At 42.8% G+C, this 25,507-nt stretch overlaps 1 protein-coding gene across 2 annotated transcripts in view; it reads left to right on the top strand.

The window, feature by feature from the left end:
* pip5k1ca (phosphatidylinositol-4-phosphate 5-kinase, type I, gamma a) overlaps positions 1-25,507 on the top strand; it is a 45,046-nt gene that overhangs the window by 10,209 nt on the left and 9,330 nt on the right. For both annotated transcript variants that reach the window (XM_075485068.1, XM_075485066.1), the window contains exons 2-15: positions 7,879-7,910; positions 8,670-8,756; positions 8,886-9,016; positions 9,150-9,267; positions 12,905-13,057; positions 16,091-16,390; positions 17,033-17,241; positions 18,216-18,299; positions 18,581-18,629; positions 20,837-20,921; positions 21,138-21,299; positions 21,605-21,746; positions 21,971-22,003; positions 22,287-22,406. In XM_075485068.1, the coding sequence (XP_075341183.1) occupies positions 7,879-7,910; positions 8,670-8,756; positions 8,886-9,016; positions 9,150-9,267; positions 12,905-13,057; positions 16,091-16,390; positions 17,033-17,241; positions 18,216-18,299; positions 18,581-18,629; positions 20,837-20,921; positions 21,138-21,299; positions 21,605-21,746; positions 21,971-22,003; positions 22,287-22,406 (1,705 nt within the window). The remainder of the gene's footprint in view (positions 1-7,878; positions 7,911-8,669; positions 8,757-8,885; positions 9,017-9,149; positions 9,268-12,904; positions 13,058-16,090; positions 16,391-17,032; positions 17,242-18,215; positions 18,300-18,580; positions 18,630-20,836; positions 20,922-21,137; positions 21,300-21,604; positions 21,747-21,970; positions 22,004-22,286; positions 22,407-25,507) is intronic.

The following is a 25,507-nucleotide window of genomic DNA, read 5'->3' as shown; positions in this document are numbered from 1 at the left end:
GCACAAGTTACAAAACATATTGAACCTCACTGTCTACCTTTTATGTTCCATAGTGATCAAATAAGGAAGTGTGTTCAGTCACAGGCTGCTTCAGCTTCGCTGCAGCAAAGAATGTTACAGGAGGTTGTTCTTGCCCACAGACTTCCCTTTTTTGGGATTATGGATAATCATTCAGCTCAGTTCATGTCAGGACAGAGGCCACATGTCAGAGGAATGACGGTTGGAGGCTGGCAGACTAAAATGATTGTTGACCTCTGAATGGATGGACATCCATAGAGGAGGCACTGTACTTGGCATGTAGGTTGTTACGTGATTGTAAAAACACAGGATACAACTGACCGATACACTTAAGTGCATTATATCTCGGTGGACCGTTTCTGTTGGATTCCACTGTTGTGTTACTCAGTTAAGAAGAGGCACATCAATGAGAAAAACAAGTGCTCAGTTTAGGGAGGCCATAGCTATGTTACCAACAATGAGTGCAGAGTCGGTTGAAGGAATGCTGGATCATTTTAACTTGAAAATTTTTAATGTAATGGAAGCTGTTGCACCGATAAGAATCAAGAGCACCTTGATCAAACAGAAAACACCATGGAGAAACACCACTACGGTCAAAAACCTGAAAAGAGAATGCAGGAAAGCTGAACGTAAATGGAGGAAAACAAAGCTTCAGATTTACTATGAGCTGTACAAACAAAGCCTGCGTAGTTATAACAATGAGCTGTGCAAGGCCAGACAGCTGCATTTATCTGAAATGATTAATAAGAATGTCAACAATTCTCAAACTCTGTTTGCTATGGTTGAAAAACTCACAAATCCTCCTAAACAGTCAAACCCAGACCTCCTTTCCACTGAGAAATGCAACGAATTTGCCAACTTTTTTAGCCAAAAAATCAAAACAATTAGACAAAACATTCACGCAACACAGAAAAACAAGAAAACTAATCTGTGTCTAAAACCTAGAAATAACTCTGATGTTATGTCACAATTTAATATTGTTAATTTAAAAATCCTAGTGGAAACAGTTCGGCATCTGAAATCAACAACTTGTTCTCTGGACATAATACCATCCGACTTTTTAAAAACTGTTTTTACCTCAGTAGAAAGTGATCTCCTACAAATAGTTAACAGCTCACTGGCATCAGGCATTTTTCCCAAGTCACTAAAGACAGCTGCCATTAAGCCACTCCTAAAGAAGAGAACTCTAGACGCCTCTATGATGAACAACTACAGACCTGTCTCTAATCTCTCTTTTATATCTAAGATTATTGAGAAAGTTGTATTTAACCAGCTCAACGACTTTCTGAATGAAAGTGGAAGTCTTGATAACTTTCAATCAGGCTTCAGACGTCATCACAGCACTGAAACAGCTCTGGTCAAAGTGTTAAACGACATCAGGTTGAATACTGATTCTGGTAATGTTTCAGTCCTGGTCCTGTTGGACCTCAGCGCTGCGTTTGATACTGTAGATCACAGAATCCTGTTGCACAGGCTGGAAAACTGGGTTGGACTTTCTGGAGCGGTCCTTAACTGGTTCAGGTCCTACTTAGAAGGCCGGAGTTATTTTGTTACAATTGGCAGCTATGAATCTGAGCGAGTGGCCATGACTTGTGGAGTCCCCCAGGGGTCAATTCTTGGACCTCTTCTGTTTAACTTGTATATGCTCCCTTTGGGTCAGATATTGCAGAACTTTAACATCAATTATCACAGTTATGCAGACGATACACAACTTTATGTGTCTCTGTCACCGGACGACTGCAGCCCAGCAGACGTACTGTGTCAGTGTCTGGAGGAAGTAAACACCTGGATGAGAGAGAATTTTCTACAATTAAATGAAGACAAAACTGAGATCATTCTGTTTGGTAGCAAAGAGAAGAGGGTCAGCGTTGGTAAATATCTTGAGACTCGGAACCTTACAATCACTGACCAGGTTCGTAACCTCGGAGTGTTGATAGACTCAGATCTGACTTTCAGCAGCCACATCAAAGCTGTCACCAAGGCAGCTTTTTACCACCTCAGAAACATCAACAGAATTAAAGGTTTCCTCTCCCAAAAAGACCAGGAGAAACTCATCCATGCATTCATCTCCAGTAGACTCGATTACTGTAATGCTCTTTTAACTGGACTTCCCAAAAAGAGCATTAAACATCTGCAGCTCATCCAGAACGCTGCTGCTAGAGTTTTAACCCGGACTAAGAGATCTGAACACATCACACCAGTTTTAATATCTTTACACTGGCTTCCAGTCAGTCACAGAATAGATTTTAAAAGCCTGCTGATGGTTTACAAATCCCAGAACGGTTTAGGCCCAAAATACATCTGTGATATGTTCAGAGAATATAAACCCAGCAGAGCTCTTAGATCCAAGGACTCAGGTCAGCTGGTTCAGTCCAGAGTCCAGACTAAACATGGAGAAGCAGCATTTAGCTGTTATGCTGCAAACAAGTGGAACAAACTGCCAGTGGAGATTAAACTTTCAGCAAATGTAGACATTTTTAAATCCAGGTTAAAGACATTTCTGTTCTCATGTGTCTATGCATGAAATATCTTTTAACTTATCTAGACTGTTGCCTGTTTTTAAATTCATTTAAATGATTTTATTTGTTTCTTTTTAAATTCTTTTATGTATTTTTAATGCTTCTTGCACTCCCTGCTGCAATGCTTTTATTTTATGTAAAGCACTTTGAACTGTTTGTACATGAAATGTGCTATATAAATAAATTTGATTTGATTTGATTTGATTTGTGTCACTCGAGGCAGCTGCTTATTTATTTATTTTTTTTTCCATTTCTCGCTTATGTGTTTATTTTGACAGTTGTAGTACGCATGCACGTGTTTGTCAGAGTTTGACCATATTCTGCTGTGCGGCTGTGCTATTGCCCTATTCCGCACCATCAGGAACAGACATGTAGAACGCAGCATCTGCCTGTTTATTCCAGGCACACGTGCACTTGTTCAAAAAAAAAGAAAAAAATACTGGTTGACCTCAATTCAGGGCACCATGGAAACAAGAGGGAGGGAACGTGTGCATGTGAGAGAATATATAAACATGTTTCCAGGACACAGAAAGTATTACAGGTTGCATTTCATTTGAAGAATGTCCCAAATTTAGACTCTCCTAAATTGTGAAGAATCGGGGCAGTGATCAACAAGGACAGGGTATCTTGATACTGCTTTGGTCCTCCCCCTCCACCCCCGTCTGTATGGAGTCAGCATGTCTGCAATCCTGCACTACCCAGCACATTATGAAGCGAGTTTGGACAAGAATCAGTCTCACATGTGTTTCCATGTTTCATTTCTTTTCGTTAGTCTTTCACACGTCTTATACTGGGCTGAACAGCTGATAGCATAACACCGACTGTTTCTTGCATAACCCATGTTTGTGAGTCTTATCAGATAAACTGTGTTAGGACCTTTTTCCAAGTTCAAAATGAGTTTTCACTCATCTGATAAACTGTTTGCTTGCATGCTTTTGAGAAAGTGGGTAGAGTGAATCATGGAATGCGCTAATGTGATGCGTGCATGAGCGTTTTAATGACTGAATTAAGCTCTGTCAGGCAAATATAGCAGGGTTACTCTGGTTTAGCAGTAATGTCTAAGTTCACGTATGAATCGGTAGGCTTTGGCATCAGTCTCCAAAAAACAGGTTGAGTGTGGGCACACATGATCGTATTCATGAATCACACACTGGGCTTATGAGTGAAAACATTATAAATAAGCCTGTGTCTCGCTTTGCCATGGCTGGCCGTTACCAGCTGGTAATGGACCACTCCCTCAAGGGTTGTAAGAATGAGCCAATAACCAACACATAGCGGTCCAGCTCGGTAACAGACTCAGCAAGCAGCTATTTATTTGGAGGGGTCTATTTGTTGTTCCATTCCCTGAAGAACTCTCGAGCCTCCTGCAGCATAATGATGAAGTAGGACACATTTTTCCACATATCCTTGATCTTTAGACCTGGGGTACCTGTTAAAAGTAAATGGCGTAACGATGATGAAACATAACAATATCCTAACATCTCATAAAAGAGCTTCCTCTGTTTTTCCTCAGTTGATTGTAACATTCTCTCATCATCTTCGTGCTTCTTAGGATCTGTATTTGTACAAGTCAAGAACTGCACTTATAGCTCCAGGGTATTATGGGTTTATTGCTTGCACTAACAATTAACTTGCTTGTAATCACAATTTGATTTAAGACTTCTCAGTATCCTCAATTAAATGGCTTCAAATGTTATTGTAAATCTGCCTCCTGTATCTCTCGTCTTTCACGATTTAACTTATTTCTAATAAACTATCCTGTCATAAGGACCGGGATAGTAGACGATTACATGTGGTGAATCCAGGAATTTGAATTCCAGTTTAGATGGAGGACTTTAAGATGGTGTCATATTCCAGAAAGCCTCATTAAGTACCTCATTGTCCGACTGCTGCTTGGCGCAGACAGACGGAGCAGAACAGACAGTAGCTTGTCAGAAAGCATGGATCTGCTTTCCGGGTTAAGCTGTCGTGTTGGTTTTATCGCCAGATTCATGCATTCTCAGTCACTACACACATTGAAGGGGCCTTAAAAACACAAATAAACATCTTCTTTTTTCCCCCTCTTTCATTCTCTTAAATTTTTTTCCCTCGGATGTTCCAGCTTGCAGGGAGCTCCATTGGCCCGCTTTGGTTTGTTCATCCCAGTGCGAATATGTGCATGACAGAGGGAGGGTGAGCTAGAGAGAGCTGGAGGAGGGGTGGCAAACTGGCAGTGCTGCAGCTCAGTCACATGGGCATCCACGAGAGGCCGGCAGACGGGCGCACTGACACTAGAGAGGCTGGCTGTATGTTCAGCTGCAACAGAGGCTCGCTGCAAGGGTGTTAACCCACTCCTGAGCAGCATGATCTGAGGCTGGAAGTGTCTCACTGGTTTGAGAGGAACTCTCAAAAGAGGCCTTGCCTTCAGCAATCATTCCTCAGCATGTTGTGAATTAGTCACAATAATGCACGTGTCTCTTGAACTGTTGTTAATAGCACTAATAATTCATTACAACTGCAGATACACGAGTGCACCATCAGGCTTGCCTATATGGTCCAAACGTACACCTATAGGCTTGTTATACCAACCTCAAACAACGTCCCTACATCCAGGGACCTAACATCCCTATTTTAGAAATGTACCTAAATAAAATCTACAGATCATTGACAGTGACCCAGTGCACCTTCGAACTCACTTCTAAACAATGATGAAATAAGGGTTCCTTTTTGAAAATCCTTACATTTTTGAAAACACAACTTTAAATAAAAGAGTTATTGAGTTATTATAGTTAAAATAAATGATTAAAAGATTGGATACTAGTACAAAAATAGATAATTTTTTTCCTTTTCCTAACTACGATCAAACTTCACATTTTATTTATCCTCCTGTGTACAGCGCTGCGCAGTCTGTGTCCAAAGCGCTGTAAGTTGAGAGGAGGCGACAAACGATGGCCTCCCGACCCCCGCCCCTCTCCCCGGGGCTTCAGTGTGAGTCTCCCGAGCCGGGCCGTGTCTGCTAGAGTCTGTGCTTCTTGTCATTTCTTCAATACACCACAGCAGGTTTTTGCCTGCCATTGCGAAACTGGACGAGGGGCTCGGCTAGTGTATGGCCACGCTGTGGCCTTAAGCCTGGTTTATAGTCGGTAACGCAAGACGCAACGCAAGACGCAAGACGCAACGCAAGCCCTTGCGCGGTTGCAAGCCCCCCCTTGCGTGCTTGCATGTGTCACCTCAATTTTCTAAACTTTACGCAAGACGCAAGCCCAAGCACTGGCTGTGTTCGAAACCGCCTACTACTTGAAAACGGCACTCATCGATCTGACAGTATGCAGAGCGTTTACACACAGTGCACTTCACTCCTGTCCGAGCCCAAATCAGCCAGCCTGAAAAGCTGATTTCCCTTAAGCCATAAACTCTGTAAATATATAACTTTAGCAACATTTGAAACATTTTCAGGCGAGAAAGTAGTCGTTTAGACCCCCAAGGTGTTGAAAATCTGACAAAATAACGGCTATTTACAAGAAGTAGAAGCATGAATCCACTCGAAGAGGTCCTGGCGGTGAATTTGCTTTCATCATAGTAGGCTTGTCATTGAAAAAACCCGCTACTCCACCTACTGTCCTGGCGGTGAATCGCCACGCAGCACACGCAAGCGCCGACAAAGCAAAATGAAGTATAAACGTCTCGAGCCATTAACATACGCGCAAGACGCAAGCGCAAGGGCAGTTAAAAGAAGTATAACTCAGCCTTTACACTTGACATTTTTGTGGGCTTGATGCCGTCTTTGTGGCCTCTTCAACATGGAAAAAGGAAATCCTGTGGATGGCTGTACGCTTAAAGAGCTCCCACAGAGGTTTGCTTTTATGACAGTGTTGTTACAAAAAATTGCCAAACTGTTTGAGTCTAATTTACTGGAATTTGTAAATTAGACTCAAACATAGGTCCATCATGACGTTAGTGACACGACTTTTTACCACGGGGCTGTGTCTCTGCTGGAAGTAAATAGGAGGGGGAGGGCGTAGCCTTTACTATGAGAGTGCAGGGGGAGTCGTGGCGAGCACAGGTGAAGGGACCTCACCTACAGTCTTCTGCTCATTCTGTCAGCATACAACTGTAACTTCATGTCGAAAACAGTTACGTATTTAAAGCGCCACCTATTGAGGAGTCTTTACTGTCGCTGCTCGGCCATCGACCCCGGATCATGTCGGTGGAAAAGCACGGCGTAGATTTTAAAATTCTGATTCCATCTTGGGCCCCGTCATGTTTACAACCACATCCGTGCTTTGTCTATCTTTGTTTGTTCTCAACAGTCAGACTGTGTTGCCGCACTCCCTTCATAAAGTCCGCCTCGTGGGCGGCTGAGTGTGATAGTGGTTTTGCAGAAAAACGGAAGAGACTGATTGATCCCATCCCTGTCTGAGGCTGTCTCTCACCCCCGCCATCACTGTTTCTTTCCACTCTTTCATTTGCTCATTTTGCGTTCTCTCTTGCCTGCCTTCTTCACCCTCCTCTACATTATTATGCAGAGTGTTATGTGTCTGTAATTATGCTTCCATTTCAGGCGTGCCTGGTGAAAAGCGGCCTCTGATTGCCTTTCCCTTCAGCCCCTCATCCTGTTATCAAACTAGAAATGATCATGATAAAGCAGATGTAATACTTGCATGACTGTACACGCTTTTTATTCTTTTCATATGGAAAAAATTAGCTGTTTTGTTATTTACTGAAGTAAATAAAAAGGTGTCGCTGTTGCATTTGTGTGTCAGTGTGTGTTTGAAACTGATTGAATTTGACATTTTACCATCAGTGGAAATTGTTTGTCTTCCACGCTTGAGCCGTTCTTACCTCGGTCTGCAGTGAAGGATATTTTGAACTTGAATTTGAATTAATTTGTAAAGTTAAAGAACACTAAGTGAAGCTGCATGTGGCCATAGCTGTTGCTGGTCACCAAAATCATTTGGATTCATTCTGTGGAGACTGTCATTTTCTGCAAAGGCTTTCCTGCAATCCATCAAATAGATCTTTTACTCGTGGCCAAACCATCGGACCATCAGACAGACTTACGTCAGTACGCTTCTACTATGTTGCCAGCATGGAAAAAAACGAATGCATTTAGTCACACGCATTGCACATGCGGCTTAAAGAAGGACAAGGTGCCCTTGCAGCTGATGTGTGTTTTTCCTGCAGTTACTCTGTTAGGCCCCTGCTTGTGTTTGACACTCTCATTACATAATGTCAGGCTGCCTCATCCACCCTTTGGGATTCATCTTTGTCATCGAGCTCCGACGAGGCTGAGTAATGGCACATCTTGTCTCGAATCGACTAACATAGCCACCTCTGTCCCTCTCCTTTTTCTCTCTTTCAGATGCAGCTGCTAAGAGAGCCTTCATCACAGAGGTGAGCCAAAGTCTGACCCTGTGATCTGTCTGCTCCCCTCGGCATCTCTTTTAACTCCTCTTTGATCTTCCACATCAATATCTGCTACCTCTTTGGTTTAAGCGAAATGAAAACGCCATGAATGTCTCATCTGAGGATATCGCTCAAATATTTGGATCAGTCAGTTATCTCTTTTGTGTAGTATGTGAAGGCTGCCATAGGTGTGAGTACAGGCTGAATGATAGCAGACAGGACAGCAGTCAGTGCTGTTTTCCTCTCTTTCGCTGACCCACATGGCTCATTTGATCTTAATCCTCCTAATTTGATAAAATCCCATTCATTTGGCACTTCAGATATTATACAGTATATCAAAGCAACCTTTCAAAAGTACTGCTGAATTTAGTTTAATTAGAGTCTGCGAAGCATTTAATTCCACTTAAATGCCAATTCAGAGCAAAAGCTCAACTCGGATTACTTAAAAACGCACTAGACGTATTTTCACTGGATAAGATTTTACATTTCTAATTCAGATTCTCCTATTAAATCTTATTAAATGATAAACTAAGCAATCAGACCACATGGTCTGCTTTGTTAAGGTGGTACAGTTTCTCTGTGTAATGGGTCTTACATTGGAAGTTTAAACACATCGGCAGTGAAAAATGTCTTGAAATTGCTCTCATTTGTTGCTACTATTTCACTCCTTGGTCTTTGATATTTGAATTAGTTAATATTAACGAGCAGGTGTAAAAACCACAAATCTGTCTCTCTCCATATTATCAGATGCCCTCATCCTCAGGCCAGCCTGGTCAGGGAAAAAAGATTGGCCACAGAGGGGTGGATGCATCAGGAGAAACTACATATAAAAAGGTGCTGGACACGGCACATAGAGTTGATGCAATGCATTGTCTGGCTTTACAGATGCAAAGTGTTTTTAGGTGCTTTGAAGTATTTCATTCGCTGTATGTCCCTCTTCCTCCTCCGCCCCCCTCCCTGCAGACCACATCATCAGCCTTGAAAGGTGCCATCCAGCTGGGAATCGGTTACACAGTAGGAAACTTGAGCTCCAAGCCTGAGAGAGATGTGTTGATGCAGGATTTCTATGTGGTGGAGAGCATCTTTTTCCCCAGGTTGGTACTGTTACCAAATGCCCACCACACCAGTTCAGTGCACCCTGTGAGGGTACTTCTGTGTGAATGAGTGTTGTTTGGCATGTGTTCTATAGTCTGATTGCTTTTACTCTGCTTTCGTTCTGCACTCTAGTGAAGGGAGCAACCTCACTCCAGCCCATCATTTCCCAGACTTCCGCTTTAAAACATATGCTCCCGTGGCCTTCCGTTATTTCAGGGAACTGTTCGGTATCAGGCCGGACGACTACCTGGTAAGATTTGCTCCACTGTGTTCCTTAATTGAATTAAGTTTTTTTTCTTTTCTTTTTTTTTTTTTGTTCAGTCGTAAGGAAAATTTAAGATTAGAGCCTGGTGGTGATAGAAAAGGATGCATTGAGCTGACTAGCTATGGGAGGGAGGTGAGAGAAAAAAGCAAAGGAAAACAATGGAACACAGTAACTGAGCAGAAAGATGTGAGACCTGAATAAGAAAGATTTGTAGATGAGAGATTGGGTGTTAGGAGAGCAAAAAAGTGAAGGAATCCGGATAAGAAGGACACGACATCAGAAAGTGGGGAGAAGAGAGGCCTGCTAAAGAAAGAAGGAAGTGCAGCTTGGCTCCATTAGGGTGGAGAACCTCGAGGCCGCATGATTCACCACCCTGCCCTCAACAGCACAGCTGCATATATACATTAACTGCCGAGTCACTGTTTAGGCAAACTCCATGTTGTCTTTTATGCACTGGCACTCCGACCGTGGGGAAATACCACAATGTGCCTGTTTTTCTCAGCCAGCCAATCGACACTACTCAGCATGTCTGCACATGTGGGGACTCACCCACTTCTTTTTGCCTAATTTTGGATTTCATTACACTGAAATTGTTGGTATGACTCAGTCTGTTGATACACAGATGCTCAAAATCAGAAACTAATTACTAAGCCCTTTAAAGTGATACTCCGGAGTAGATTCAACCTGGGGTCATTTGAACCGTGATATCCAGCTAAGTAGCCCACCCGCAGTTTTTTCGATATTGACTGAACATCAGCTGAGTTACAGAGTTATCCCGAATAGCATCGTACAAGGGTTAATGGATCCTGGTCCGTATCTCCAAAATTACCACACTAAAATCACATGCCATGACACCAAACTTCTACAGGAGTACAAATATGGTCTGTACTCAACAAACGATGCATTTGGAAGTTTGAAAATAGTCCAGGAGTTTATTATTATCAACACAAGCCTGATAGCTTCTCTGCAGCTAAAGCTGCGTCGACGTCACTTCAGAGAGCTGGGAGCTTCAAAATAAGATGAGGGTTGGTCTACTACTGTAGACAACTAAGTATATGCTATATTCTACATGCTTTTTTTTATGAATTTTTATGTTGTAGAGTTGTGAAGTTATTTTATCAATGGAGAAATTGAGCAGCCTTGCTTTGTTGTCTACAGTAGTAGATCAACCCTCATCTTATTTTGAAGCTCCCAGCTCTCTGAAGTGACGTTGACGCAGCTTTAGCTGCAGAGAAGCTATCAGGCTTTTGTTGATAATAATTAACTCCTGGACTATTTTCAAACTCCCAAATGCATCGTTTGGTGAGTACAGACCATATTTGTACTACTGTAGAAGTTTGGTGTCATGGCATGTGATTTTAGTGTGGTAATTTTGGAGATACGGACCAGGATCCATTAACCCTTGTACGAAGCTATTCGGGATAACTCAGTAACTTGGCTGATATTCAGCCAATATCGAAAAAACTGCGGGTGGGCTACTTGGCTGGATATCACGGTTCAAATGACCCCAGGTTGAATCTACTCCGGAGTATCACTTTAACTCAATTCATTCGTCCTTTATTTACCACCTGAATATTTGGCAGCTTGCACTTAAAAAGGACAGGGCATAACTGAATGCAAAGCATCCACGTGGAAGAGAGCGTTAGAGAGTTCAGGTTTCTGTACTTTTCCAGAGGTGGTACCGTTGGTGTCATTTTCCATTTGTAGCAGTAGAGTTGCTGGTTTTTTTTGGCTTTTAAAGAGATTTCTACGGGGAGATTTTTGGGAACAGCACCTTTGTCTGGGCTGCATTGTTCTAATTTACTTGAATGCAACATGTTTGGCATGCACGTTGTTTTGTGAAACATTTTAATGATACAGTACTGTCATGCACACGCAAGTGAAGTACCTGGATGTGTTTGAACAGCAGCAATGGTATGACATGGTCAAATTTTTCTAAGTCGAGTCTTTGACCTTGAGCCTCGCCTCAGATAAAGCCTGGAAACCCCCCCCTTACAGCTTCCTTTGCTTATTTGCATAAATTTCAAACATACTAACTTATTTCTTTACTTCTGTTCAGTAAGTGTCTCCTGAAACCGTTCTGAGCGCTGCCTCTCACTTCGAAAAACCTCTGTTCCCCACTAACGTGTAAAGGTGTTTCACTGTTTCCTTTCTTATCTCGTTTAGGATAAATACACGGGACAATCCTTCATGTTATGAAAGGAGATGTTTCCATCCAACCGTTCCTTACAGCAGCAGCATTCCAAATGCTCCTTAAACCCGCGTTTAACGTTTTTTTTCATACATTTATACTAATTAGGAGTCAAAATGAGAAATAGATGTGATGAGTTTGGTCGTTCGCATTCATATAGCCTGAATGAGGGAAGGTGCACATTTAACAGTCCATCTGTGGATCATAGTAGTTTCACCATGACAGTCCCACGTCAACAACATCTGCCGTCACATAGCCAAGTACAGTCAGAGTCTCTTATTACCGCAGCTGTTATTCCCTTAGTCTTTATCTATTCTCCTGCACATCTTTCATTGACTTTGTGAGGTTTTAGGAAAACAGAGTTTTAGTTGATTGGTTGGTTCTTAGTTGAAATTTTTTTCAACTTTATGCAGTTTTGAGCAGGTGTTCACAGTCGGCAGATGTTTTTGATCACTTCACGAGCCACATTTATTTAGATTTGTATCAAATCAAACTTTTCACTTTTATTTGGCTGGAAGTTGCGACCGGCCACATAGCATGAGAAATAAATCCGACAATTCATTAATTAGCAAAATAGCTGCAGCCTCGAATGTACATTACACAATCCACCTGTAATTTTTAACAAACTGAACGAGTTGTCTCCTTTGGCTTGTTCTAACATTGAGAGAACAGAGGTCGTTACAATGAGAAACTTTGAGAAACACTTTGCCAAAAGATCGCCGCTGCTGTTCAACGCTGCCGTCTGTTGCTGAGCACTGAAAGTTGTTTATTCACACCTACAGGAATACTTTCTGTCCTGTTCGATCGGGCTTGTTGGTGTGAAAATAAAGGGAGAATCCAACGAGACTTTCATGTGCCGTTTTTAAATTTTTTTAGTCCAGCTCTTCTAGTTGTGTTTTCATTCAGTAAAGGTGTGAGACTGAATGTCAGGCAGCACAGAGAGAGGAGCACAGAATGGGCTCATTAGCTTAACCCATCTCCACGTCAGCACGAGACTTATGTGTGTTTTAACAAATCTAGAATTAAAAGCATTGTCATTTTGACCTTCTAATGTTGTATATATAGCTGCTCTCTCTTTCCTGTACCAATTATTCTACTTCTTCCTCACTGTTCAGTATTTTGTTTTTTATTGTGTGCATGTATGCAAGTCTCTATATGACATCTGATCCCCTCAATTACATCTAAATACACAGATATTCTGCACATATTTTCACGATAGTTTTCCGCAACCAATAATATAACCATATTCAATGTTATTTTTGAATACACACCAACTGAACTGTACTGTTAACAGCTAGCTAAGACTACTTCTTAATAGCTTTGATTCCCCAAAATATAAGCAATTCTGGGGCCTAAAGAAAAGGTTGTGTAGTAGTAATGTTTTGTTCTCTAAGTCTCTGTTTCTTTGTGCTTCTCTTTGTGAACCCGCAGTATTCCCTATGTAATGAGCCCCTGATCGAGCTGTCCAACCCTGGAGCGAGTGGTTCAGTCTTCTATCTTACCAAGGACGATGAGTTCATCATCAAGACCGTGATGCACAAGGAGGCTGAGTTCTTACAGAAACTGCTGCCTGGATACTACATGGTAAGCAAAGTGGGTTTAGTGAGAGGGAGAGGCTCTTTGACAGCGTGTCTGAAATGTGAATGATTTAAAAAGGTTGTTCTCAATGGCGTGCATCAGCCCTTTGACAGTTTTAGGTTCATGGTAGGCATCCCACTTGCAGGGTTTCACAGTAAAAAAATATAGAAAACATCCCGTTATGAAGGGACACAGATTCATAAGCGTGAGTGGACCGCTGCACCCAAAATCGTTCACACTTTTGTTTAAATGCTGACCTCTCCGGATGTTTTTGGTTGAGATCTCAGGTTTACGTAAGGCCCTGAAAATCCCTCCTCCAAGCGTGTCATCCTTTTCATGGAAAGCAGACGTATAGGCTCTCATCGTGTCTGGCTGACACCTCAGGCCATGCGGTTTCATAAGAGACTGGCTGGTTTTCATGTAGCCAGATGTACTGTATTTAAGCCTAACAGAGCGTAGCTTTTACCAACATAAGCCCACCCCCTCCGTAGTCGGGTGGCTCATTCCGATGGCCAACCAGCAACAGCTCCATGTATGTCCACGTTAGTTCTCCAGCTTCTCAGGTTCACGACCCTCGGCCTTGTGTTTATTCGTGCGGGGAAAGCCGCGGGCAAAGACCACTGCAGGAACTCATTTAGCCTCTCTGTGTTGTTTCTGCTACTCCCCATTTGGACAACATGATTGGATGGTGTGGCAGGAGATGGGAATAAGCTTCGGCAGTAAAGCCTATCAAAAAGCAAAGTGGGTCGCGTTCGGTATGAGGAACATCCTGCAAACACACACTAACGGCAGTTCCAAGTAAGAGAAAGACAGCATTAAGGTGCAATAGAAACGTGTAGAAGGGGTTTCCAGTATCTTTAAAAATGAGCCAATGATGTGCATTTCCCTTTCAGTGCATGATGAGAACAAAGCCAACAGACCTGAACATCACATTGGGTTAATCATTAAGACATGCTGAAGACTCAGCACATTTACTGTGACCTTTTCATGCTCTTGGTTGTGCTCTGAAGCACTTTGGTAGGTGTAATTGGTATAAGTAAGCAGTTTAATGAAAGTGCAGATATTCAGGCTCACATAGAAAGGCTGTACCCCGGGGCTAGAGTAGGTGGACTGAGGAAAACCCATTTACAGACTCAGATTAATAGGAACTTGGAAAAGCATATGATTAAAAGCTGTAAACTGTTGTTTAAGCACCACAAACTCGTCCGCATTTGCAGCGAACACGTTACACACAGCATGCGGGCAGTCACTGGTGGAGCTCCACGTGTCGTCCGCAGCAGACCAGCTGAGGAGCCTTGCTCTAGGCAGCTTGCTGATCACAGTGATGTAACCGACTCCCCGCTGCTACTTCTCTCCCTTCTTTGTATTTGTCCTCCTATTACATCCCTCTTCCTTCCATCCCCTTTCATGATAAAAAGCCTTATCACTCTTCCTGCTATGACTAATTTCTTTCTTCATCTCTCACTCATGTTTAATCCATCCCCTTTTCTGCTTCTTTTTTTATTTTTAATTTTCTTGCTCACATTTATTCTCCATCCCTCCTCTGCTGCCTCTCCTCCTCACGTGTCCGTTGCTGGCTTGTCACGGCTCTGCCCTCCTAACATTGACATAAGGGTCGTGTTTGGTTGAGGGCTGAGGACGCTGCCTCTCTGTGTGTGTTCTGTCTCCCTTCATCATCGTGCTGCTTCCTTTACCCGTTTCTCTTGGTACAGCAAAGGTCATTCAGCGAATGTCGAGCTCTCTTAGCCACACTTCGGTATTCATCCTTTATCTCTGCTATGTCTGCACGGCTCTTCCCCCGTTTGTATTCATTTTTGCTCCTGAATTCTCTGCGTTGCCACTTTACAGACCAGCACCATCGCTTTCATTCTCTGCCCTCATTTCTCTAATGGGACTGAGCTGGCCCGGTTCCCAAGGTCAAAGCAGGTTTTTCTCTGAGCACCCAGCCCGACTAACCTCATTTATTTGGATTGACTACTGAAACGTTCTGCACAGATTGGAGACGGGAGTGGAGAGCCATGTATGGAAGAATCATAGAAAAAGAACAAATAAATCACTTTCAAAGTACTTTATGAAATGTTTGCCGATAAAACAGAACCGACATGTGAATTTGGAGCCATCTTAAAGGTTATTCAACCTTTCTTTAAACAATCTCTAGTGAACGAACTTCTGCTTAAGCTGTTAGCTTGTAATTATTTACCCTCAGGGTCTTTGCTGTGACATCACAGATCATGATATGAAAAACCAAAGTGAAATGAGAATCAAACGAGCAAACAAAATCAAAAAACACAAGAGAAGGCAAGAGAATTGCTAAGTCATATCTGTGACTCCACAACTGGAGGTCTTTACTATATCCTATAAACTGTATGATATATTCTTTGTCATGGACTCCTTAAAGATCATCTGACAGAAGGATTCAAATACAGCGGCAGGCTGCAAAAAAAAGAGTGGTTGATGATGCAGCTATGTCACATGTGACATTTCATCGACATTGGTTTAAAATGCCAGCTCCAAAGTAAAGGTGTCCCATTTTGGCATTGACCTGTCACCTCGCCTCCTCTATCCTTGTTGCTATTCGTGCCTTTTCTGCCTACGCTTCTGGTTGGAGGGACAAAGAAACCGAGTATGTAAAAATAAATAAAAAAAGTTTGAAACTGGTACAAGTGGAGACCCCTTGTGATTAAACCATAACTTCATCAAAATGTCTCTGCTCTCTATTTTACATCCCTCTCGGTTTTTTTGCCACTTTGGCCACTGTGATTGGTTGGCAAAATGTCCAAGGAAACACCTTAAAAAAAGACCACAAAAAAGGAAATGTTTGGCAAAATTTCCTAAATATGACCCTAAAAATATAGGATTATCAAAAAGCATTTCTTTGAACTAAAATCTTTCAACGTGTCTGAAACGTGTAGAAAACAGAGGAAACGTAAAAAATTTGATCACCAGCTTTTCTCCACACATTTTTCCCACAGATGTAAGGTCCTTGAATCTCTAAACCAACATGTGACCCTCTGTTTTCTCCCACCTCCTCTCCTCCAGAATTTGAATCAGAACCCTCGCACCTTGCTGCCCAAGTTCTTCGGCCTCTACTGTGTCCAGTCAGGCGGGAAGAACATCCGCGTCGTGGTCATGAACAATGTCCTGCCCCGCGTGGTTCGCATGCACCTCAAATACGACATGAAAGGTTCCACCTATAAAAGGCGGGCATCCAAGAAGGAGAGGGAGAAGGCCAGGCCCACCTTCAAAGACCTGGACTTCATGCAAGATATTCCAGATGGATTGATGCTGGACCAGGACACCTACAACGCTTTGGTGAAGACTCTACAGAGAGACTGCCTGGTGAGAAAAATGGCTGAAAAGGCTCTCGCCACCTCTGCTTTCTCATTAGATAGACACAGCATAGAGGTGCAAGACAGAGGGGCGGGGCGGGGCGGGGGGCGGCAGTCAGTAAGGGTAGTTTACTGATTGCTAAGGAGAGGATACAAGGACTAGAAATAGAGCAGACGGAAGGACAGAGTGATCAACCGATTGTAGAAAATTTCATACAAGAGCATAGGTAGCTCCCCTAATCAGTAAAAGAGAATAATTGATCCGGGGGATGGAAGGAAAGAATAAATCTGTCTAAGGCACGATTTGGCATTCCCCCAATCCTTCACTATGAATTAGAAGTTTGTTATGAGCAAGACATTTAACAAAGTGTCTGGTTGGGTTGCAGGCCTGCCCTTGTCTTGTAAATCACTGCGTCACGTTTACATTAATTGGCCTTGCGCTTGGAGAAGAGTGTATGTGCACACTCTGGTTGTCATACGCATTGTTTATTCATTTGTGCATACTTGTGCCTTACTGTAGCTTGTGTATAGCATTAAAATCTTCAGCGTTCTAGGTGTGATGATAAAGATAAAAGCTTTCAGACAGATACGGGCCTCACACGTCTGTCAGTCACAGCCCTTTAAGATGTGTTCCTATGTGGCCTGTGCTTAGGTGCTGGAAAGCTTCAAGATCATGGACTACAGCCTGCTGCTCGGGGTCCACAACATGGACCAGGCAGAGAGGGATAGGCAGAACGAAGGCTCCCAGGGCGACAGCGATGAGAAGAGGCCTGTGGCCCAGCAGAAGGCCTTGTACTCCACTGCCATGGAGTCCATCCAGGGAGGAGCCGCCTGTGGAGGGTCCATCGACACCGACGACACGTGAGTTGAACTTGAGAGACAAGGAACCATTTATAAAAGAGGAGAGGGTAAAAAATGGGTCTGCCAGTGCTTAAAAATGGATATCTCATGTCTCAAATTTACCGTTTTAATAGAGATGGTGTGTGACAGATAAACCATAACTTCTTGTTCATTAGAAGTTATTCAGTGTTTCTCATTACTTTCCCTTAAGCCCACCTGCATTCAATGATAATATAATATAAAATAGAAATACATACAAATGAAGATTATTTTTGGTTAGTTGTAACAAAGCTCCTGATGTGGCAAGTTTTGTTCTTTGTACGCAGGATGTTGCAACTTAAACTTCATGTGCCACTTTCAAGTTATCCTGTAAAACCGATCAAAGCTGCAGCACATGTAAGGGGGTAAAAACATACCAATTCTCCACACTGAATGTATATAGCTTGATGCTCTCAAGTCAGAACGTTTGGAAACGTCATCTTGAGTTTGAAGGAAAAATAATCCAGTTCTATCAGATTTTCTTCCGCCATTGTAGAAGATATAAGAGAATTGAGAATCATCTCCTTCTCTGTGCAGTGAGACGCTGTGTGGCTTTGGGATTATGAGTTATTTGACTACAGGGGAACATTGGTGACAAAAGGATTCGATGGACAATCGAGCTGTGCCTGAATGGGATGTTTGCTGAAGCAGACAGTAAGATGTCAACGGTGGTGGAGAAAGGTTTAACAGTAAAGAACAGTTCACAGCATCTGGAGCTCTGGATATCCAGTCATTTAAACTCAGCAAGTGTACTGCTGGTTTTAACTTCGGACATCTCACAGAAATATTAGACTAAATGATGTTGTTTAGGATGCTGCTGCCTATGGAAGCCATCATCAGGTGACGGGTTTATTCCTTGACTGGACGCTGTGCAGGCAGTGATGGCTGTGTGTGAATACTGCCGTGTCCTCCTGACGGCCTTCTCATTTCACTCTCGCTTCCCTTCTCTCTCAAAGGATGGGCGGCATTCCGGCTGTTAATGGAAAAGGGGAAAGACTTCTTCTCTACATTGGACTCATTGACATCTTGCAATCCTACAGGTGATTGTTACAGAAATGAAATTGCTGGGAAAAAAATGGTCAGCGTCTGTGCATCTGACAGTATGATACTGCTGACATGAGCTGGAAGTTAAGTCCGTGTGAGTACATGCTGTACCTTCCCGCTGCTGCAGACCACCTTCTATTCTGACTATTATGCCTTTAGATGGCATTTTTACGGCCCTCAGCCTGCAGGCAGGATGTATATTAAGTGTATGGCTATGAGTCTTTTATATGAGACCTGTTTAACATCATTTAAACTGTGCTTCTGTTTGTTTCTGCAGGCTTATCAAGAAACTGGAGCACACGTGGAAGGCTTTGGTTCATGATGGGGTGAGTTTCGTGGCTCTTTACGTGGCACATGATGAACTTCAGCCTTGAGTTTGATTTCTGATTTATTTTGGCGTGAGAAGTTTTATTGGTTCCAAGCTCAGCAGACATAGTTGCTTTGAAAAAGAGTGTCTTTGGGGACTATCACCTCACCTGTGGTTCTTTCTCCTTTCCTCTATTCAGCTTACTCAAATGTTAATTATATGCCTATCAACGGTCCCAGTATTTTATAGAAGTAATATTTCAGTATAGCTGTGCATTCCATAAAAAAAAGTTAATCCTCTTCATTTTTGTCATTGTTTTATATTTTAGCTAAATCGGAGCAATAAATCAATTGAATGAGCTTTTTAGATGTCACCATGTGAAACGCAGAAACCTTTGTTTGTTTTAACTTATTAATGTTTACTCATTTTGAATTCAAAGTTTGCACTTTGAGTGAAATGAAATGATCCTGTGTTCTTTTGTGGTTGCCAGGACAACCCCTCTGTTCATTTTTAAAAAATGCTGCATGTGGCCTATAATTTTTAATGATCAACAAAGCGTCGCTGTTTTCTCGTCAAATACTGTAGGCCTCTATAAACATGCAGGATTAGAGACCCGGACGTTGTGTGTTTGCACTATTGGTGTTATTAGAATCGAGTTCAGTAAATCATTTACTGACTTCGAGTGAAACTGATTCACTGCAGAGAAACTTTTCTATTTTCCCTTTTTTTTTTTTTTGGGTGGTTGAGCTAACAGAATAGAGACTCAGAAACGTTTTGTTCTGTTAGATGTCAACCTCGCAAAATCCTTAACTTGAGCTTGTGTAAAAGATATTGCAGACAAAGTAAAAATCAAATTAGAAAAACTTCCCCTCCCCATAACAGCCCATAAAACATGGCGCAGTTCATTAGAGTCAGCATCCAATTTCTGGAACTGCGAACTAAATTAACTTCAGGTCATGCAAGTTGATTAGCTTAGATTTGTTAACTAATGTGGCAAAATGAACAAAGAAGGTTCACTGAATGTGCTAATAAAACTCTGATAAAAGTGATAAAAGTGTCTTCACTGTGGCATCATCAGCAAATTCATGATGGAAATGCCCCTTTATCCTAGCCTGGGAATTCCCATGCTGCTTTGCGCGTGATTTCATTCTCACTGCAAAGTCAGCCTGGAAACGACGTCTATGCGCGACACCGAAGCTAGTAGAGTGTTAATCCAACATGGCAGCGGACACAACGTTACCGTTCGATGCAGCCTTAGAAAGTGTTTTAAGTAGCTTAGAACGCAAGTTTACTTTTATTTTACTTTTTTTTCTTCTTCTACCTCGTCGAATTTCAGTCGTCATCTGGTATAAGTGATACAATTGACTATGAATCGCGTGCAAAGCAGCATGGGAAGAACCAGACGCCATTTGATAGACATTCGTAGCGCCCAATAAACGGCTCTAGGCATTCGTAAACCACGCCTCAAATACGAGAAAATGCACACCTAGTTCCTAGACCACCATCTCATTGAGATTGTGGACGCGTCAGCCAGGCTACCTTTATTTTGTTTACATTTTCTGTTGCGCCATCGTATTTGACGCCACAATTTAAATTTGCATGAGGATAGATATAATTAAGCTGCTTTGTAACTTCCGTGAATGTTTCTGTTCTGCGTTGTTTATACTGTAACTGATTCTTCGTTTCTGTGGCACCTCACGTTGTTTCATCCTCTCGGGATGAGGAAGCTGCACTTCATCATAGTTCGGCCTCATCAGTCGCCCCCCCCCCCTCCTTTGTTCTCCTTGCTCGCTTCCCTCTCCCCCAGAAACAAACTCATTCGCAAAATATGTGTGGGGAAGCAAAACAGCCTCCTGTGCATCACTGTTTCTGACTTTATGTAGATTACACACATCTTGTGCAACAGTGATGATGAGCTACTAACTAAGATGATGTCCCTTTACTTCGTCAGCTGTCCTCTGTCGTCTGTCACACTAAACCAAACACCAAGTGTCATCTGTCGGTCTGCTGGCAGTGTTATCTCAGTCTGCTGATACATAAATAATGAAGTGGAGTGTCTGTAGCCTCGTCTGACTGTTTCTGTGTGATGCTCAGCGACGCAGTTTGATCCAGTGAAAAGAATGACTTAAATGGGAAAATAGAGACAGTCTTATCGACTGTAAGCACCGGTTTGCAAATTCTTTTCTGCCCCATTTGTCTCATTAATCTCTCCCGTCTCTCCCTCAGGACACTGTGTCCGTCCACCGGCCAGGTTTCTATGCCGATAGGTTCTTCAAGTTCATGAGCAGCACAGTTTTCAAGAAGAGCTCCTGTGAGTCCACTGTGCATCCAGACACTGCCTTACATAGTCAGGCACTGCAGGCACTGCAGTGTGGGAAGAACCACACGGAGACACAAATGTCAAATGCCAGGCTTCTGTCTTTTTTACTCCCAAGCCTGGATCGGAAAATCAGATACTGAGGCTAGAAGCCTTATTAGGTGCTGCTAATCTCTCTGATTTATTGTATTTACGTGCATTTTCCCTCAGCTTTGAAGTCGTCTCCATCCAAGAAGGGCCGCGTGTCATTGTCGGTGCCGAAATTTGCTGGTCCCGGTGCAGCATGGTCAGCCAGCCAGCTGGCCTCTGAGAGAGACGAGAATATCTACGACCTGAGGGGAGCTCGCAGCTTCCCAACATTAGAGGATGAGGGTAAGTGCACGGTGCATATTAATGCAGTGTCACAACCTGAGCCGGAGGCAAATCATATAGAGCCGACGTCCATGATCATTTGGACTGCATTTTCTGTTCAGATTCCCAAAGGAAGGAAGGCAGAGGGTTATAATCATTTTGCAAACAAATAACATGACAACAAGCAGTCCCTGACAGACTGCTGATTTTTAGCTGTAACCATGGAAAAGAAATTAAGAATAAGTGCCGACAGAAATGGAAAAAGAAAAGAGGACAGCCAGCAGCTCCCTCCAAGATAAACAGTAACCTCTGTTTTCTCCCACCAGGTCGACCAGATCTTCTGCCGTGTACTCCTCCATCGTTTGAGGAGGCCACCACGGCATCAATCGCCACCACTCTCTCTTCTACCACCTCTTTGTCCATCCCTGAGAGATCTCCCTCTGACACAGCCGAACACCCCCGCTACAGGTACTAACTGGCATAGTCAGGCCTCTTCCACCCCGAAGGGGGCATTTAGAATAAACATTTTTTTACGGGTTTTCATGGAATATTCTTCATGTCACAGTTCTAGTTAACATTGTGTCGTCAGCAGTTAGTAATGTGAACATTAAAGGATCCACAGATGCTGTATGTTAGCAGCTGCTGAAGCTCTCCTTCACATCTCGTACTCACAGTGCTTTCTCTGTCTCCAGGAGGCACACCCAGTCTCTCAGCCATGACGGAAGGTTAGTTGAATCATAAACCCTTTTTTTTTTTTTAAGCAGGATCCACTGAGCTGCTTTTCCAAAGTTCTGTTGCCTACGAGCCTCATGTTTTTACAGCATTAAGCGTCTCTGGGCGCGGTGGGCGGATAGCAGAGAACATGTTAAGTCTCTGTGTTTGTGTTTGTGAGCGAGCCCCTCCTTGCCGTTGCAAAGATGTGGCTGTTTGGCGTGTCTGTGTGTTTTGGCATTTAGCTTCCTCTGCGCATGGTTTTCTTTACGCGTGCGTGGTTGTTTGTTTTTTCAGGACCCAGGAGGAGCTGCGTGTGCGTGAGGAAGATCAGCAGACTATCACAGTGGAGGTGGAGTTGAAAAGACACGACAGTGAGCCGACCATCTCTGTTCCGCAGCCGTCACCTGAAGCCAGGTAGAAACACGCCTCTCTGTAAGATGGCAGACTAACTGACTCATTTACCCATGTCATGTGGTCAGAAACTAAGACAGGAGAGAGGTAAATGCTCTTTTTATGTGGGTTTTTGTTTATATGAACCCAGCATCAAAAACAAAACTGCAACCCTGCATGGGCCTTGTTCAAACTGCTGGCAAATCAGATGTTGTTTCTATATCCTGCTCTGTAGGACAGAGTTTACTGTCTACTCTTTTATTTGGAAGTGATTTGGAAATGGGTTCATCCAGACATCAACACCTGATCTTTATGAATTGCTGTGGCAGTAACGTTGATGTCAGCAACAACATACAATAGCAGCAGTACTGACAAAGGACTTTCCTTTAAAGTGCCAGCAGCACTGCAGTCTTTCTAAATTTGATGTCACTGATGTGCGCTGCGATTGACACAGAAAAAAAACTACTGGCACCTCGTTGTACGCTGTCAGAACATCCCCACTCAGATGCATCTGTAGAAATCTGATCTGAGTCACGTTTTAAACCATTTTGCCAAAAAACAAAAAGAAAGGACTCATGTGATATTTTGCCATCCAGACGATGATCAGTCTGGTTATAATCTGCATATGTCAAAGAGCCGATTCCGACTGGCATTCATGAACATAACATCGGGAGCTTTGGTGACATGGCCGTAGCGACATTAGAGGACAGCGAGGTCTGGACCTCCCTTATTTCATCCAAGTTTTTTTTTTTTTTTTGGACCGCCCAAAAATGCCCAACTGAATCAAACATAAAAAAACCTCAAAACCTCTGTGAAACGTGCTTTGCAGATTGTGGTTAACATCCATGGGCTTTGTTTTCGTTTTTTGCCTGTGTGAGTGAAAAAGACTGTGTGAGTGGAGTGGTGCGACTCGTGGAAGAGAACGCAATTCAGCAGACACCGCAAATGATTAAGCCTGCGCAGCGCAGCACTTGGGCGCAACAAAGCCAACAGTTTTAAAACAGTAGGTGATGCCATTTGTACTTTTAGGGGCTGTAATTTGCAATGATTTATTTCTACGTGAATATTATTTTTATTTTGAAATATCACTACCATTCATCATTCAGTTCAACAAGTTCAAAGTTACCCCCTATATTCTTTAAAACATGGTGGTGTACTATATAAAAAATGTAAATGGGGCGGTCTGTGGCGTAGTGGGTACAGCAGACGCTCCATGTACAGAGGCTATAGTCCTCGTGCAGCTGGCCCCGGTTCGAATCCCGCATCGGATGGCCCTTTGCTGCGTGTTATTTCCCTCTCGCTGCCCCTTGCTTCCTGTCTCTCTTCACCCTCCTATAATAAAGGCATAAAAAGCCCAAAAAAAAAAAAAAGTAAATTTAGTACAGTACATTTAAAAAAATAAATGCTGGTTTATACAATTAAAAGACATTTAAACAATACAACTCTTGTGTGACCTGTAATTTAATAAATACATTAAAAAATATAAATATATATTGAACATATACATAAATGTAGGCTGTGTATTAAAAACTATATAATTTAAAATATATATATATATGTATATATATATATATTTTGTAAAAATTTCGGCTCGCACTGTGCGCGCGTATCATGGACCTCACCTATTCCAAAATCCTGGCTACAGCCCTGTTTGGTGAGTGAGATTATTTCAGATAGAGGAGTCAAAACAAACCTGTATGTTAAGATGCATAAAGGAGGCCAAACCCAATGTAGAGCCAAAGGGATATGAAAAAAAACAAGTAGTACACACTCTCATTCTGTGTCCTTGCTATAAAGACCACGATACAGGATAGAAACGTTGCAGAGCCTTCGTGACCCCAATCATCCAGTTTATGACTCAGTTTGACGCTGCACTATAAATAAGCTGCTGCCAGTGTCTCACCTGGTTTCAGACAGCTGTTGGATTAGTACACCTGGCTCACACACACACACAAATGTGAAAGCAGCTTAGCCCATTTGTTTATTGCGCTCAGAGGTCTATTGTTATGGACAAATAAATGCCGCAGGTGCTGTCGGGAGCAGGCGTCCAGAGTAATTGGGTTATGGGAGAAGTGGACACATACACGGAAATTTGTGTCGTGGGTGCGTTTGTTTTTGTGTGAGGCAGACAATGGGCCAAAAAAAAGGTCCGAGATGGGGGGGGCAGCCAGTAAAAGTAGGGCAGTGGGCCAGGAAGTCTGTTAGCCTGAGGCTGCTACCATGAAACTTAGCATGTTTAACCTGGCTTTCAAATACAGATTTGGGCATTTTAGTTCTATTTGAAAGTTAAACTACATACAGTGTTTGGGTTCATCAGATCGAATTGATTTTTTTTGTAACCTATGAGTAAAACGTGAAGCTTGCTCTCATGATTATGTCACCGAGGATTAAAGTGTGTTTGTCAAGAGAAACTGACTGAATAATTGGATTTGATGCTGAGAGGACAGTGGCTAGACATATGGCCTGGGGGTCTGGAAGGGGCTGGTGGGGATGAAGAAGGCCGAAAATGGGAGGATAGAAGCAAGAAGATACATGAGGTGAAGAAAAAAACAATGGAGTGATTGATTGGAACATGATTGGGACAGTGAGCCTTGGACAAAGAAGAACAGGAGTATATGAAATTAAAAAAACAAAGGTGGGGTGTAACGTGGTTAGATGGGATTGGGTTGAAGAGGATCTCTCTACATGGCGACCATCATCCCGTCCCTCTCTTTTATTCAGCCAGTCAGTTCCCCAAGTCTGCTTTTTTTGCTTCACGGGCCAGCTGCCAGGCCTTTCCTCTAGTGGAGCTAAGTTTAAACACAGAAGCTGAGAAAGCAATGTGGAAGCGCTTAAATCCTTCCTAATAGTTGATGATCTGGCCAGGAACAAAAAAAATAAAAGGATTGTGGCAGCACGCAGCCAGCTGGCACATCTTTGAGCTTAAGCATTTCAAGTACAGGAACCGTCACACAGCTGTTGAATTTTAGTCATGGGTGGTCTTCTCTAGCAGTTTTGTCCCGTTCCTCTGCCGTGCTGCAGGAGAGTGGCTCGTGGCCCAAATAATGGCTCTTCCTGTCAGAAACTGCTGTCTGTCTGTGTGTGTGTGGTTGTTTCTTTTGTCCTTAATCTCCAAGGACTCAGAG

Source organism: Odontesthes bonariensis, chromosome 15, assembly GCF_027942865.1.
Source record: "Odontesthes bonariensis isolate fOdoBon6 chromosome 15, fOdoBon6.hap1, whole genome shotgun sequence".
NCBI classification, from domain to species: Eukaryota; Metazoa; Chordata; class Actinopteri; order Atheriniformes; family Atherinopsidae; genus Odontesthes; species Odontesthes bonariensis.
This window is presented reverse-complemented; position numbering and strand designations above follow the sequence as displayed.